Source organism: Phanerochaete carnosa, assembly GCF_000300595.1.
Source record: "Phanerochaete carnosa HHB-10118-sp unplaced genomic scaffold PHACAscaffold_6, whole genome shotgun sequence".
Taxonomy (NCBI): domain Eukaryota; kingdom Fungi; phylum Basidiomycota; class Agaricomycetes; order Polyporales; family Phanerochaetaceae; genus Phanerochaete; species Phanerochaete carnosa.
The window spans coordinates 1,368,194-1,381,358 of NW_006767633.1; the positions used below are offsets into that span (position 1 = coordinate 1,368,194).

Sequence of the window (13,165 nt, forward strand, 5' to 3'; positions counted from 1 at the left end):
GAGGACAAGGGCGCGCTTTTTCTCTTCCACTTTCGCTGGGTCGCAGAGACCGTATTGAGCCAGCTCCTTCTCGAGCTCCTCGAGCTCCTGCTTCTGTGACGCGAGTTGGGCCAGAGTGGACGTTCGCTCAAGCTAACAGCGAATTATTAAGAGTGCAACACTGAATATTGATGACCGAAACAAACACTCTCGGGCCTTGCAGCTTTCTCTGCCTCAATTGCGGCTCGGACTTCTTTGAGCTGCGCTTCGTGCGTTGTTTGAACATCTCTTGCAGCAGTCAGTCTATTCTGCATCTGATGAACAGAAAAGTGTTGTGAATGCTATGGCAAGACAGACGCAGCGGTGAGCTTACCATAGCTCCGCGCTGAGACGGAAAGCTCCAGAAGACTGCATAAATGCGCGCAATTAATCAATCCACGGCGGGTATATGCGCATCCAACGCAAGCGAGCGTACAATTAGACGATCCAATCTTGTCGGCCTGAACAAGTCCATCATCAACCAGAGATTGCAGAACTTCTTTCACAGACTGAGACACTGAGGGAATTTCAGTGCCTGGAGTGCGGAGACGGACAGATACAACTAACCGATGCCCTTCATCTTCGGACCAAGCTTCTCCAGCTCCTTGAGTTGAAAGAAGTCTTTCTGGTTTGCATCGCGGCTTTAAGCTTGTTTTTGGAACAAGGCCATGCTGAAAGCACGTACCGTTTCATGAAAAATCTCCAGCAAGCGCACTCTCTTCTCTTCAGCTGAAAGGCCTCTCGGTGCCTGCGAGTCATATGAGCAGATTGGAACCTAGACCGCACAGTATCTTACCATTATATACGCCGACTGAGTTATTAGTATTGGATGTTCGAGGGAAAGGCTGTGAGACGTGAATGTACATGTGCAAAATGGGTCGTGGCTGCATGCAGAAGGGGAGCCGAACAAGCACCCGAGTGCTCGTCCCCAACAGGAGGAAGCGCTACCATTTGGGAGAGCTCGCCGCTTACATTTCTTTGAGGCTGGGCATCCCGTGAGGACGACACGGGGGAGTGGCCTATGTTCACAAACACGCCTCGAGTTTTTGCTCGCATACACAGGTACGAGTAAAGGCCCAAGGAGCCCCATGCACAGTCGGAGGAGACCCTGAGATATTGCTAATCCATCCAGACCTTCGATACGGACGGAACATCGTTGCAGTCACAAGCCTCGTTCTAGCAGCCATGGTTGGTCCGCGGCGATTAAACCGTCTGTACTTCTGATTTCTCTGGAAGACTGGAAGAGATAAAGACGAAGCAGCATAGAGTACAGTCTAATCTGTTTAACCAGGGGTCCAGTTCCCAATATCATAACAGTGGCGGTTAGCAGGGCACAAGTTTGGCAAGCTGGGCGAAGAGAATGGCAGTTCAGAGGGGACTGTGAGCCAGAGCGATCCCAGCACCATCACGGGCTCCAAGACGATACAAAGGCAGATGACTGTGCAGGTTGTGCAGATTGAAGACATGTGTCAGGCAACGCCCAACGTCCTTGAGTACTGGATGAGTTGAAGGACTGTCTCAAGGTCCCAGCGTCGGCCAGCGTCGGCCAGTGTCAAGCATGGAAGCCGATCCGTAGGAATGAATAGATGGAAGCCTGAGGAATTGCAGAACCAGACAGGAAGACGCTATCAGCAGGATAACGTTACGAAGCTTGGATCCGCTTTGTGTGCAGTCGGAGCAGTACTGGTGCGGTCAGCTATGCGTGCACCAAGGGTAGAATTGCGCACTACAGCATGATCTCTTCTGCCCAAGAAGAGGAGCAGGTCCGTGTAAACGGCCATGATGGTTACGTGGGGTGGTGCATGCAGCGCGGATGGTCATTGGCTGCTGTCTCAAAGTCTGTGTGAAAGAGAGGGTGAACGGATGGCCGAGGGGAGGTCAAGTGCTCAGGGACGTTGATGAAGGTCAATAAACTCACTTTCTCACGACTAGCGGGAGGAAGCGCTCGAATAGGAAAAGGTCGCGATTGTGGCGAGCGATATCGGCCGTTGTGTCTCTCTCGCACAACATGTCGACCTCGCCGACCGACAGCACCTACAGCGTGCAGAGCAGCAAGCGACGCCGCACCAGTGACGCCTCCACCTTACACAGCCCAGGCGCTATCGCTCCATCGCTCTCCCAGGACACACAGCACCGGACGCAGCCCTCGACCCCGCTGCCAGCGCAGCAGCCGCTGATCCCGCCGGGGCACATCCCCAAGCGTGGTGCGCGCGCCTGCACGGCGTGCAGGAAGGGCAAGAATCGGTGCGAAGGAGACGTGAGTGGGCCCGCTCCTGCCTTTCTGTGCTTGTACTGACGAGCCTGGTCCGCCCCTCCGCCCGGCCCGGGTCACCACCCCATCTCTCTCTCCCGCACCGCACCGCGCCTCGACATACTGACAGGCTCCCTGTCGACGATGCCAGCTGAGCGGCACACCGTGCATCTTTGAAAAACCTGAGAAGAAAAATGTCCAGCCGATGGTAAACGGCAGCATCGAGTGCGTGAACCCCAACCATGGCCAAACCCGCTGACCTGGATGTTGACCCACCTTATGGCAGGAGGCTCTCCCGCCTCGAGGGCCAGTATCTGGTGAGTTTGACTTGCTGATATCTCCTGTGGCAACGGATCTGATATGGAAATGCCCTCAGGTCATGCAGAGCCAGATGATCGGCATGCAGTCGACCCTAGACCGAATCCTCGCTGCTGTCCAGCAGCCTCCGCCCATGTACAACAACAATCGCGAGCCTAGCATGAGCGGGCCGCTCCCGCCTATACGAACATCAGACATGTACGCCTCGTCTAGTCCACGTTCAGGCAAAGTCTTCCCGCCCTTACCGGGCTTCGCGCCTCCGGTACGCCCACGAGCCGCCTTTTCCTTATCTATGCCATGCCTTACATGCCATCTAGCCACACAAATACGCCACATACGGCATCGTCCCAAGTACTGCACCGTCTTCCGATGATGAATCGGAAGATACGCTTCCTCGATCAGCACTCAATGCTCCGATTGAAGCTCTTCAAGGACTTGCAAATGCAGCTGCTGAAGCAGCAGCAGCTCCTTCTGCATCACCACCAAGGTACGTGGCGATGTCACTGTGGGCTTTGTTAGGAGCACCTGCTCATCGGACTGCTGCAGGGTGAAGAAGCGCAAGAAGGCCGAGCCAACACCACGTAATGCCTTCCCACACGTCGTCGAGAAAGGACTCATCTCTGATACTGAAGCCCGCGAGCTGTACCACATGTATGCTTCCGTCCCCTCTGTCCAGCTCGCGTACTGACCCTGCATAGATTCTTTTCTGGTTGTCACATCTTTATCCCACTGTTTGATCCGTCATATGACACTTACGAAGGCCTCAACGAGCGTACTCCGTGGACATTCGACGCCATCCTCGCTGTCGCCGCGAAGATTCGTGCGGGTACAGGCCTTCTTCCTTCCAGCTTTTACCGCAGCCTCGAGGAAGCGCAGGGCATTGCGCGGTCGACGCTCTTCGGACCTGTCGTTCGCAAGGAAGCTGTCCAGGGCATGCTCCTTCTCGCCGCGTGGAGCACAAATGGCTGGCTCCCAAGTGGACATGCAATGCGCATGGCGCTTGACCTTGGCTTACATCGTGCGCTCGAGAAGCTGGCTGAGGATGGAGGCAACAAGAAGAGGACAGAAGAGGAGGAACGAGATCTTGGTATATATTTCTCAACCAATTTATTCCAGCACATCACTGACGTCTATCTTTAGTCGTTTCGGCGAGGATATGGCTCTGTCTATACTGGTTTGACCATCAGTAAGACGCTCCCCTGCTATGCGTGTGCAGTGGTGTTGACACGTCTTCAGAATGAGCCTGGGCACCGGCAGGCCGATAGTGCTACGAGACGAATCCTCCATCCGTCATTGCCGTATACTTCTCAACCATCCTATGGCATCGCCTACAGACGTACGGCTAATCTCGCAGGTTGAGCTTATCGCGCAGAAGAGTAAGCAGTCGTTGTGCATCTGGTAACCAGGTTGCTGATCACCTGTACAGCACAAATCTATGAGACGCTATCACCCCTCAACGGCCAGGTCAACCACAACACCTTGGCATTTATCCGACGCGCCAACGTCGCCCTCGACAAGTGGTGGCAAGACTGTGACGAGCTGCACCGGCAGACGATGGACGAAGACGCTTTGCCGCGGAAGATCCTCGCTGGCGAGCTCTACTACGCGAAGTTGTGGCTTGTCTGCGTCGCGCTTCGCGGCGTCTCATGGGACAAGATGCCCTTCGAGCAGCGTGAGCTCGCCTTTCAAGCCAAGGACGCCGCCTCGGCCTGCCTTTCGAATTTGCTCAACTCGCCGACGTACCGCGCCGCGCTCCGCTACGCGGTGCACGACAGCCTCGTGACAGCGGCCTTCTCGGGCCTCTTCCTGCTCAAGATGGCAAACCTCTTCCCCGCCGAGGTCGACCTCGGGGCGATCACGGCCCAGGTCGAGCAGCTCGCGCAGGTGCTCTCGGACGTCGCGGCGGAACGATACGCGCTCACACTCCGCATCATGCTCGCGAACCTCCGCCGCAAGATGGGCATGGTCCCCGGCGGCGTCATGGGCCCGCCGCCGCCGCCTACGGATCCGGCGCTCATGGTGCCGTCGTTCATGGACCCGGCGCTCGTCCCAGGACAGCCGTTCACCCTGGAGGAGCTCGGTGTGGGCCCCTGGGCCAACGGCAATAATGGCGAGGTATTTAGTCCGAGCGCGATCCCCCTCTGGTTGCAGGAACAAGTCAGTGCTAGTTACGCCCCCGTCTCCTTTCGCTGCTGAAGCTATCGTCACAGAACTTGAGCGATCTCGGCCTGCCCATCAATGGCTCCGATGGTATCTTTCTGCAGATGGCTAACACCAACGGTTGGACAGGAGATTTCCCGCCAATGCCAGAGGCCTGGTGACTATCAAGAGAAAAGTATATATGACGTCCACGGGTGTCTTTATGTGAACTGTGCGAGCGGGACTATTGACTGCACTCCGCCGCTGTACCGCTAGCGTTGAATCGTGTACTAGTAATTTGATCAGTCGAATAGGATGTTGATTTCTCGTGGTGTGTCCACGCCAAACAACATCGCTTTTGCACCACAGCTATGCGACAGTTCGAAAGACGACAAGAGACTCAATTGGTCTACGAATATACACGTGCATATACGCTACAAGACAACACAGCGTAGTTTATATCAAAAGCTCCAGCGATCACTCCTCATCTTCGTCCTCGTCGCTCTCTTGCTCCTGTAGGAACTGCGCACGTATTCAGCACCGTGCAGATGATAACCGGGATTCAAGCTCACCTTGACAAGCGGGGCGGTTGCGTTGATGAAATGCTGTCTGCCCTGCGACTTCGAACCCTTCTGATGCCAGTAGATGATGGCCTGATCAGAGATACAGTCCTTATTGTACAAAACCTGCCGTGATCTCTCGTCAGTATGTGCTTCCCACGTACTTGCAACGCGAAAGGACCGACCTTGAGAATCTGAGGGAATGCCTTGATGATACGGGTGTCTTCATATGAATACACTTGCACTGCGTTAATTAATGCGACTTCAGTCTTGGGTCCGTTGCAGAAGGGTTCGAGCATAGTTGAGAATTTCTGGGGTGCCCGAGTTAGCAAGCGCTGGAATGGTCGGCGAAGGTGGACGACGTACCGTAATCTCGCGGATAGCGAGAGCTTCGTTCTGGTCCTGGCGGGCACTCCACTCGATAGAGGAGATGAGGCCCTGCCACAGGCACTGGATGAGCTCTGCGTCGGGAAGCGGCTGCTCCTCTTGCCTGGTCTTGATGGCAGTGACGATCTGCGCATGCCGTTAGCTAAGTAACTAAGTATATGCGCAGAAACAGTGAGCCCACATCGCCGTATTCATCACCGTTCCCGAGCATCTCCTTGAGAGTCGAGATGACGCCCTCTTTGAGGGCCGCATACTGGCGCTTCGTCCACCACTCGGCAACTTGGGGCAGGCCCGCGTTGCGGAAGTGTTCGTCGAGGATCTTGTCCGAGCGGCGATTCGGGGGGAAGAATAGGAGCAAATCGCGTACGCCGCCCTTGCGGAGCGCAGTCGCAAGGTGGTCGATGGACTGCTCCTGGAGGTATGCACGAAAGAACAGGGTGATCGTATTGATAGCCAGGTCTACAATGGGCATGGCCTGTCAGCAAGAATTGTATGCCGACAACGAAGGAACTTGCCGTTCTTAACCAGGTGGTCCTTGGTCAAGGTGAGCAGCGGGGCCACGGTCGCGAGACTTTGGGCGACCATCAACGCCATAGCAGTGGCGAACTTTTCGCGCTCGATTTCGGACCATCGATTGACGTACTGGAGCAATCCTGGAAGAGAAGACTCTTCCAGGGGCTTCTGGAGGTATTTGTACCTGCACAGGTTGTCAGGAAGGGCCACGACCACGGACAAGGGAGTGTACACACCGCCGGATAAGCTTGTTGAGAACGTCAACATATTTCTTCACGTCAGCCACTTCCACCGGCTCCTTGGAGTTGAAGATGGAGAACGGAGAAGGAGGGGCGCCATCGTCGAGGTAGCCGCCACCGGGCTGGAGAAGGCCACCAACGAGGAGGATCTCGAAGAGGGCATCTGCATACTTGAGGAGTTCGAGCTGACCACCCGCTGCGACTAGTTTGTTGTAGTAGCCGTCAAAATCGCCTGGCTGGACTGTTTCGAGGTACTTGTAAAGTTGGTCTCTAAAAACTGGATGGAGGATCAGCAAAGGGGGGAGCATGACCAGGCTAGCGGAAGGCTGTAACCACCTGAGGGCTCGTGCTTTGCGTGGGCCTTGACAGCGCCTTTTCTGGCTTTGATTCTGACCCCTTGCAGCGAAGGCTTTGCAGCGGCTTGTTGTGTAGACATCCACAGGTTGCGAAGAGCTCGAACGAGTGGACTGGGGAGAGTGAGAGTCAGTGGGTAAACGCTGTGAGGTATGACAGCAACCTCCAACAGCTCGGCACCGTCCGACGCCTGATCGATTCTACGCCATATTCCTTTTATGCACCTCTCAGCTACGGTTTCCAGTGTGGGCCATGTCTGCTCGCATCGCAGACAGAAAATACATTCGACGAGCTGGGACGCTCTCTTCTCAGGCCGGCTGACGACGCGGCGTTGGGCAAAAGCGAGCGAAATCAGGGCCGAAATCATATTGATGCCATTGCTTATTATGGCGTATGTCCTCGGAGGTGTGTCTCACGTGACTTACAGTTCACACGACCGCAACAACAACAAAGTTTATGCCGCCCTCAGGCCACGACTGCGTGGATCCTTGTCTTGTAGATCGCTCTGAGGACTTGGCGAATATCGCGCAGAATAATATAGCGCATCACGCCGATCATTTACACGTCGGCCATGAATAATGCTGGGAATACCCCACGTGACTACGCGTTAGCTAGTAAATGACGCGTGCTCCGCGCCTCGAGCCCCGACAAGCGACGCTCCACTCTCCAACATCTCTACCAAAGACCACCACCTCCTTCGAACCACATCTCGAAATTTACCGGAATAAATGTCTCCTGTAGCAATCGATCTCTCTAGCAGTATGTACTTTGTCTTCGTCGTCAACGTGTTCAACTAACCCCGCTCGGCGACAGACCCCACGGTCCCGCCTGTGTCCCAGCGAGTTCTCCTCACCCCGATTTCTGCACCGGTCCTGATCGATTATTTACAGAGAAGTAGTGACCGGTACTCGTGAAGAGGATGTGTTCCCCGACCAGCTGTCGTTCAAGTGCGCAGTGACCGAATCCAAGGGTCCGAGACGTTTCATGGAAGACGCCCACTCCATAATCGTCCCCTTCACCGGCATCCACGGGCAGGGCTTCTTCGCAATATTCGATGGGCACGCAGGAAAGCATGCAGCAGAGTGGTGTGGGCAGAATTTTTCCCTGGTGCGATCTTGCGTTCTTCTGCACCATTTCCATCCACCAACCACAGGCTGCACCACCAGTGTCTCCTCAATGCCTTGCGCCAGTCTCCACAAGATCCAATCCCAGATATACTAAACCAAACGTTCCACGATGTGGACGTCAATCTCACGAAGCTCTCGGAAGAGTCGGAAGGCAAGATGCATTCGGGCTGTACCGCCGTCACCGCCTTCCTGCGTCTAGAAGACGCAGACGGCAAGCAGTCCTTCCTCCCCACTGGCTTCGACCCGCTTGCCGTGACGGCAGACATGATTGAGGGAGACGCGGAGAGCGGCGAAGAGAGCCCAGAGAGCACGACGTCGACGAAGCAGTCGAAACGCAGTAAGCTCAAGAATGCGCTACGCAGCCTCGGCCCGTCGTCTCACAATCGCCGTGCCTCCCAACCAGACTCTGCTTCGCCAACCTCACCACAACAGTCCCTGCCGGCGAAGGACAAGGAGCGCATATACACCCCGACCCCGGATCTCCGCCTGCGCCGCGTGCTCTACTGTGCGAACGCGGGTGATGCGCGTGGCGTGCTGTGCCGCGCCGGCAAGGCTGTCCGCCTCACGTACGACCACAAGGGTACCGACAAGCAAGAAGCAAAACGCATCATGGACGCTGGCGGCTTTGTCATGAGCGGTCGCGTTAACGGTGTGCTCGCCGTTACTCGCTCCCTAGGCGATTCGTCAATGAAGGAGTACGTCGTCGGCGCGCCATACACGACCGAGACGGACCTCACAGAGGAAGATGAGTTCATGATCCTGGCATGTGATGGGGTGAGACATGACGTTCTCGTTGACGCTGGCGCTTCTTACGTCTGTTTGCAGCTCTGGGATGTCGTGGATGACCAAGGCGCTGTCGACATTGCGCGGTTTATCGCGGACCCGAAGAAGGCCGCCGACGAATTGCTCGACCACGCGTACCGCAATTATTCGACGGACAACGTCACCGTACTCGTCGTCCGCTTCCGGAATCCTCCTCGGTCCCAGTGATCTTCCTTGCCGTGCGCGACTCGCCGTACGTTGACCCACTCGTACTTGCACCTGCATCCCTTTTTCCTTTGGCTCTAGTGTTGTATCATGTTCTCGATGGTTCGATCGTGTCGATCATGGCTGTGTTTTTGCATTCTCTGGTATGGCACTGTTACCTGGAGGCGGACAGGTCGGACATTCCTGCTCCTCTACTGAATTGTTTCGTCGGGAGAAATTGTACATGTCATTATATTATACCGCACCATGGTATCAGTAGCCTGTAGTAATGCAAGCACAATGCAGACTCATTCCCGGTAACGTGCAAATAGTCCTGAGCGTGCAACTTGGCCGAAGGCAATGACTAATAGGCGCTTACGGGAGACTTTGTGGCGACATCGCATCAGCCGCATCAGCCGCCGGGGCTTCGAAGGTACCACCTGCGGGCTATTGATTCTTCTCTATCACAATCTACCGGACGGCTACAGCGACGCTTAAGAGCCCTTGGAGACAGGAGATAACTCTAACCACGACTCTGACGTCGAGGGCCTCTCGTGGCGGTTGGAGGAGGCAAGCTGAAGGCATGAGCGGCAAGTGAGTCGTAGAAAAAAAGCTTAGTAACGTCGGGTATCAGGCTGTAACAGAAATTCTCTAGTGCTCGGGCGTCCGGCGATGCAGAAATTTGAATGGGAGCCCGTTTATCGCAGCGCCCAAAGATAGCGTGGGAGAGCTCAGGCGACGTTCGAGTTGTCAACGGCATGTCGATGAGAGATCGGCATGTCCGAGATACACTATAGTTTATATGGCCAAATTGGCTATCCACCGTTCTGATGTCTCCCTGCGAGTTTGCGCAGGCAAGTGAGTCTCCGGCGTCGTATGGGCTCGCCAACAGGCACGCGTTCCTCGCTTAACGCACCAATCGCCCAAAGCCCAGAGTGACGCCCCCTCTCCCTATATAGCTCCCAAACATCCTACTCATGTAGCTCTTCGTCCTCTATTGACTTCCTCCCCTTCATTCCCTTTAGCTTTCCATTTCGGCAGGACTCGCCAGCATGAGTGGGACCGGCACCAGCCTCGACGTGTCGGTCGTACGGTACTTCTACCTGAAGCAGGTCACATCGTACTCTACCACTTCTTCGATGCTCTTGCTCCTGCATGATTTTTGTGAGCGACTCCCCCGCCGCCAAGGCCTCTTTCTGACCTTTTCGTTCCGACAGTGTCATCTTTTAACCAAGAAGTGAGTGTGTCTCCGTGGGAAGATCAGGATCCGCCAGACGCTCATAAGTTCTCCCGATCCACTACCCGATTTCAGGTGGAGCTCGTATGGGTAAGTTCATTTGCACGTGCTCGCCTCCGCCCAGCTTAGTCTCGCCAGCTCTCGCCATGGTCGCCGCCGAAAATTGTATACCTCGTCGTAAGTGTGTCACATTCACTCAGTCCGCCCACCGACCTGACAGCGAAATTTGAGAACCGTTATTCCTCGATCATAATGGGTAGCATATACTTGATCAGTGCGTCCAACTTCCCAGCAACTCCCCTGCGATAATGACTCACGATCCCTTCTGTCAGCGCTTTTTTTTGGTGCGCATACTCCCACGAGGTACGTCTCTGAATTTCAATGTGCTGTCCTGGTCTGTTGACTTGTACCGATTTCGGCAGATGTCAGTAGCCTTTCACCTCTCATGCTCGTCAGTATTGACCAGTTCTTCCGGGCAGGTATGGTCCTTGGAGCTATGGGCGGCTGGCAATGTAAGTCGTAAGAACTGTGGACGTCGCAAGGACCGGGCTGACGCATTATCTATCTAGCTTGGATCAGCACCACTCTGGTGCAAGGTGAGTAACTATAGAACCAGCGTTTTCTGGCCCGTTCGCGTTCTCAAGCCCCACACTGCCACCCAACAGTAGTCCTACAGACTTGGTTGTATGCTATATACAATCATAGTGAGAAGTGCACGTCATGGGCCGCTAATACCGCCTAACCGCTGCCCTACAGATCGCCGGCCCTTGTATATTATCAGCGCCATTTCTGCTCTCCTCAGCGGCGCGGTAATAGTAAGCCTCATGCATTATGCTTTTAAGCTCCGCTGTGAGTGCTCTCACCATCATGCTCGTTCTCACAGCGTGCTAACCATTGCTGAGTGTAGTCATCATGTCCTACCCAATTTGTGTCCAAGCATTTGCTTCCAGTTCCGGTGCCGGAGATGCAAGCGCTTCTCTAGGGATCAAAGTCGACCTCGACAGCACGACCAAATTTTCGCCGTGGTTGCTGGCTATTTAGTACGTGCGGTCGCCGCGCGTTAGGCGCCTAGATACTCACATACGATGCGCAGCTTGACATGGATGATATTCACGATATTTCTTCTGGTGCTTATTGCGTACAAGGTGTGGCGAACCTTCCGGCAACAGGTCCTCACGCTCGTGGGGCCTGGTGACGAAGGCGGAAGCCTCGCCCGTATCCTTCTTCGTGACTCACTCTGTTATGGAGGCATGTAAGTGGACATATTCCCCACGCTGTCTGAATACAGATGCTAATGTATCCTGGTCAGCATCTTCGTTCTCGTACTTATGAATATGGCGATGACCATCTTCGCGCCCACTGCCCTGTACCAAGTCGGCTACGGTTTCAGCGACGTCCTGCCCTGTATCCTGAGCTCGCGGATTCTGCTCAACCTCCGCGGGTGGGAGAAGTACAAAGAAGCCCGGGCAAATCTACAGGACGTGCGTCTCAGCGAGTGGCCGACCATGTTCCACTTGACAGAAATCTCTCACCTCACGGACTCAACCGCCTGAATACATTTTGGTATTTTTCGCGTTCTCCGCGTTCTTCACGCCGTCACTTCGTGCCTCATCTCCGAGGCGGTCCCGCACGGTGTATGCACCTTCCGGTAGTAGCGAGCCGCATCAACCGGGTGGTGCAATGCATCGTCCCGATGCTGTCCCGCATGCGGTGCTGTCCATGCGATCGCTACCAAGCCTGCAGCGCAGTCCGGGACGGGGACTACAACAGCTCTCCCCGCGGACATCGACGCCACTTCCAAGTACACGAGCGACGCCGAAACGCAGCTCCGACGGCCATTAGCCTCCCAGCCGCGATTAGTGGCAAACCCTAAGCGACGTTCCCGGGCGGGCGCGGTGCCGCCAATCTCCCTGCCCAGGTAGTGCCCCTCGCGGAAAAGGGTATTTGGGCAAGAGATTCCACTGGAGCGGAGGTCACGGTGGCGAGCAGGAGTGCAGGCATAGTCGCGAGTAGATGGAGCGCCGGGGTCAGTCAAGTGTGTAATTTTTTGTCTTCGCGCTTCATTTCCAACATATGCCTGCGATGGCTGTTGCTGGTGCATATTACTACCGGTTATCAATAAGCGTCCGTGTCCCGGGTCGCTGAAGTTTGTTCTGAGTCATCTACTGTCGGGATAGATGCTCTCCCCGCTCAGCTGCATTGCGTTTCGGCTCGCATGGTGAGCGTATAAGTCTGGGTAGTGCCTGTCAATTGTCTCTTTCCGTACAGTTCCTTGTATGACTCTGACAATAGGGCGGACAGAGCTCCCGAAGGCGCCGATTTAGGCTATCTTAGGCTACCTGGACTCGGAGGATTCATATCCGGATGTATTTGCCCTGGCCTGTCCCAGCTTTCAGGCAGAACAACCCCGCGAATTTTGACTTTCCCCCCATACACGTCCGAATCTACCGGACAACTCAAGTTTAGGCTCCAATTTATCCGGATGCTCCGATATTGCTGTGTCTGCTCTCCTCGTTATTTGCTCGACGCAAGCGAAATGATCGTTGCAGGGGAAACATCGCGATCGCGTTGAACCGGGGATAGTCGTAAAAGACGACAACCTGCAGCCTAGACAGGGAGGGTACAAGGGCGGGCTTGAATACAAGCAATTGCTCGGTTCAAACTTGAACTTGGCACTCGCGCCACCACCCTCAAGTTGTGCAGCATTCTCTTCTTGCTTCTGAGAGAGCTCCGTAGCCACCGGTGGCGAAGTTGTGAGCTTAGTTACATGTAGCACGCGTCTATAGCGGCAATAGTACAGAAATGATTCGCACGTGGAAAATCGGAGAGATGAAGACCCGTGTTGGTACGACATTACACCAATGGTCGTAACTTAGCTTTTTATGGGCCCAAACCCGATATACAGAGCATTTATACGAAGCTAAAAGTGCCAACGTGCTTAGGAAGCTAACCAGGGCTACCCACACACAATTTTTACAAGCCGTAGGCAGCGGGAATATCGCAGCCTTGACGCTGCAGTTTGGCATTGCGGTCTGTAACACTGGTCTGGAATTCCT

At 54.9% G+C, this 13,165-nt stretch overlaps 5 protein-coding genes across 5 annotated transcripts; 3 read left to right on the top strand and 2 right to left on the bottom strand.

Annotated features, from left to right (window-relative positions):
• Positions 1 to 277: 277 nt before the first annotated feature.
• PHACADRAFT_146090 (uncharacterized protein) lies at positions 278 to 1,210 on the bottom strand (the record flags this gene model as incomplete). The annotated part of the gene is made up of 5 exons (XM_007396916.1): positions 815 to 1,210; positions 704 to 766; positions 586 to 643; positions 455 to 535; positions 278 to 387 (listed from the first exon to the last, which is right to left on the bottom strand). The coding sequence occupies exons 1-5, from the start codon at positions 1,106 to 1,108 to the stop codon at positions 278 to 280; spliced, it is 606 nt and encodes a 201-aa protein (XP_007396978.1). The 5' UTR covers positions 1,109 to 1,210.
• Positions 1,211 to 1,982: 772 nt separating this feature from the next.
• PHACADRAFT_174788 (uncharacterized protein) lies at positions 1,983 to 5,090 on the top strand. Its single transcript, XM_007396917.1, has 11 exons — positions 1,983 to 2,275; positions 2,400 to 2,494; positions 2,556 to 2,586; positions 2,646 to 2,849; positions 2,905 to 3,074; positions 3,134 to 3,238; positions 3,286 to 3,674; positions 3,728 to 3,773; positions 3,824 to 3,963; positions 4,014 to 4,744; positions 4,798 to 5,090. Exons 1-11 carry the CDS (start codon positions 2,027 to 2,029, stop codon positions 4,906 to 4,908), a joined length of 2,271 nt encoding a protein of 756 aa, XP_007396979.1. The 5' UTR covers positions 1,983 to 2,026; the 3' UTR covers positions 4,909 to 5,090.
• A 91-nt stretch (positions 5,091 to 5,181) lies between these two features.
• PHACADRAFT_258024 (uncharacterized protein) lies at positions 5,182 to 6,880 on the bottom strand. Its single transcript, XM_007396918.1, has 8 exons — positions 6,762 to 6,880; positions 6,423 to 6,702; positions 6,189 to 6,370; positions 5,855 to 6,132; positions 5,653 to 5,799; positions 5,472 to 5,597; positions 5,299 to 5,412; positions 5,182 to 5,248 (listed from the first exon to the last, which is right to left on the bottom strand). Exons 1-8 carry the CDS (start codon positions 6,859 to 6,861, stop codon positions 5,204 to 5,206), a joined length of 1,272 nt encoding a protein of 423 aa, XP_007396980.1. The 5' UTR covers positions 6,862 to 6,880; the 3' UTR covers positions 5,182 to 5,203.
• A 580-nt stretch (positions 6,881 to 7,460) lies between these two features.
• PHACADRAFT_258027 (uncharacterized protein) lies at positions 7,461 to 9,136 on the top strand. Its single transcript, XM_007396919.1, has 5 exons — positions 7,461 to 7,538; positions 7,593 to 7,617; positions 7,670 to 7,886; positions 7,946 to 8,680; positions 8,732 to 9,136. Exons 1-5 carry the CDS (start codon positions 7,508 to 7,510, stop codon positions 8,894 to 8,896), a joined length of 1,173 nt encoding a protein of 390 aa, XP_007396981.1. The 5' UTR covers positions 7,461 to 7,507; the 3' UTR covers positions 8,897 to 9,136.
• Positions 9,137 to 9,520: 384 nt separating this feature from the next.
• PHACADRAFT_123217 (uncharacterized protein) lies at positions 9,521 to 12,177 on the top strand. The gene is made up of 13 exons (XM_007396920.1): positions 9,521 to 10,036; positions 10,090 to 10,109; positions 10,185 to 10,199; positions 10,248 to 10,286; positions 10,341 to 10,383; positions 10,442 to 10,474; positions 10,589 to 10,621; positions 10,679 to 10,705; positions 10,775 to 10,813; positions 10,866 to 10,958; positions 11,017 to 11,149; positions 11,203 to 11,361; positions 11,419 to 12,177. Exons 1-13 carry the CDS (start codon positions 9,925 to 9,927, stop codon positions 11,660 to 11,662), a joined length of 990 nt encoding a protein of 329 aa, XP_007396982.1. The 5' UTR covers positions 9,521 to 9,924; the 3' UTR covers positions 11,663 to 12,177.
• The last annotated feature ends 988 nt before the right edge of the window (positions 12,178 to 13,165 follow it).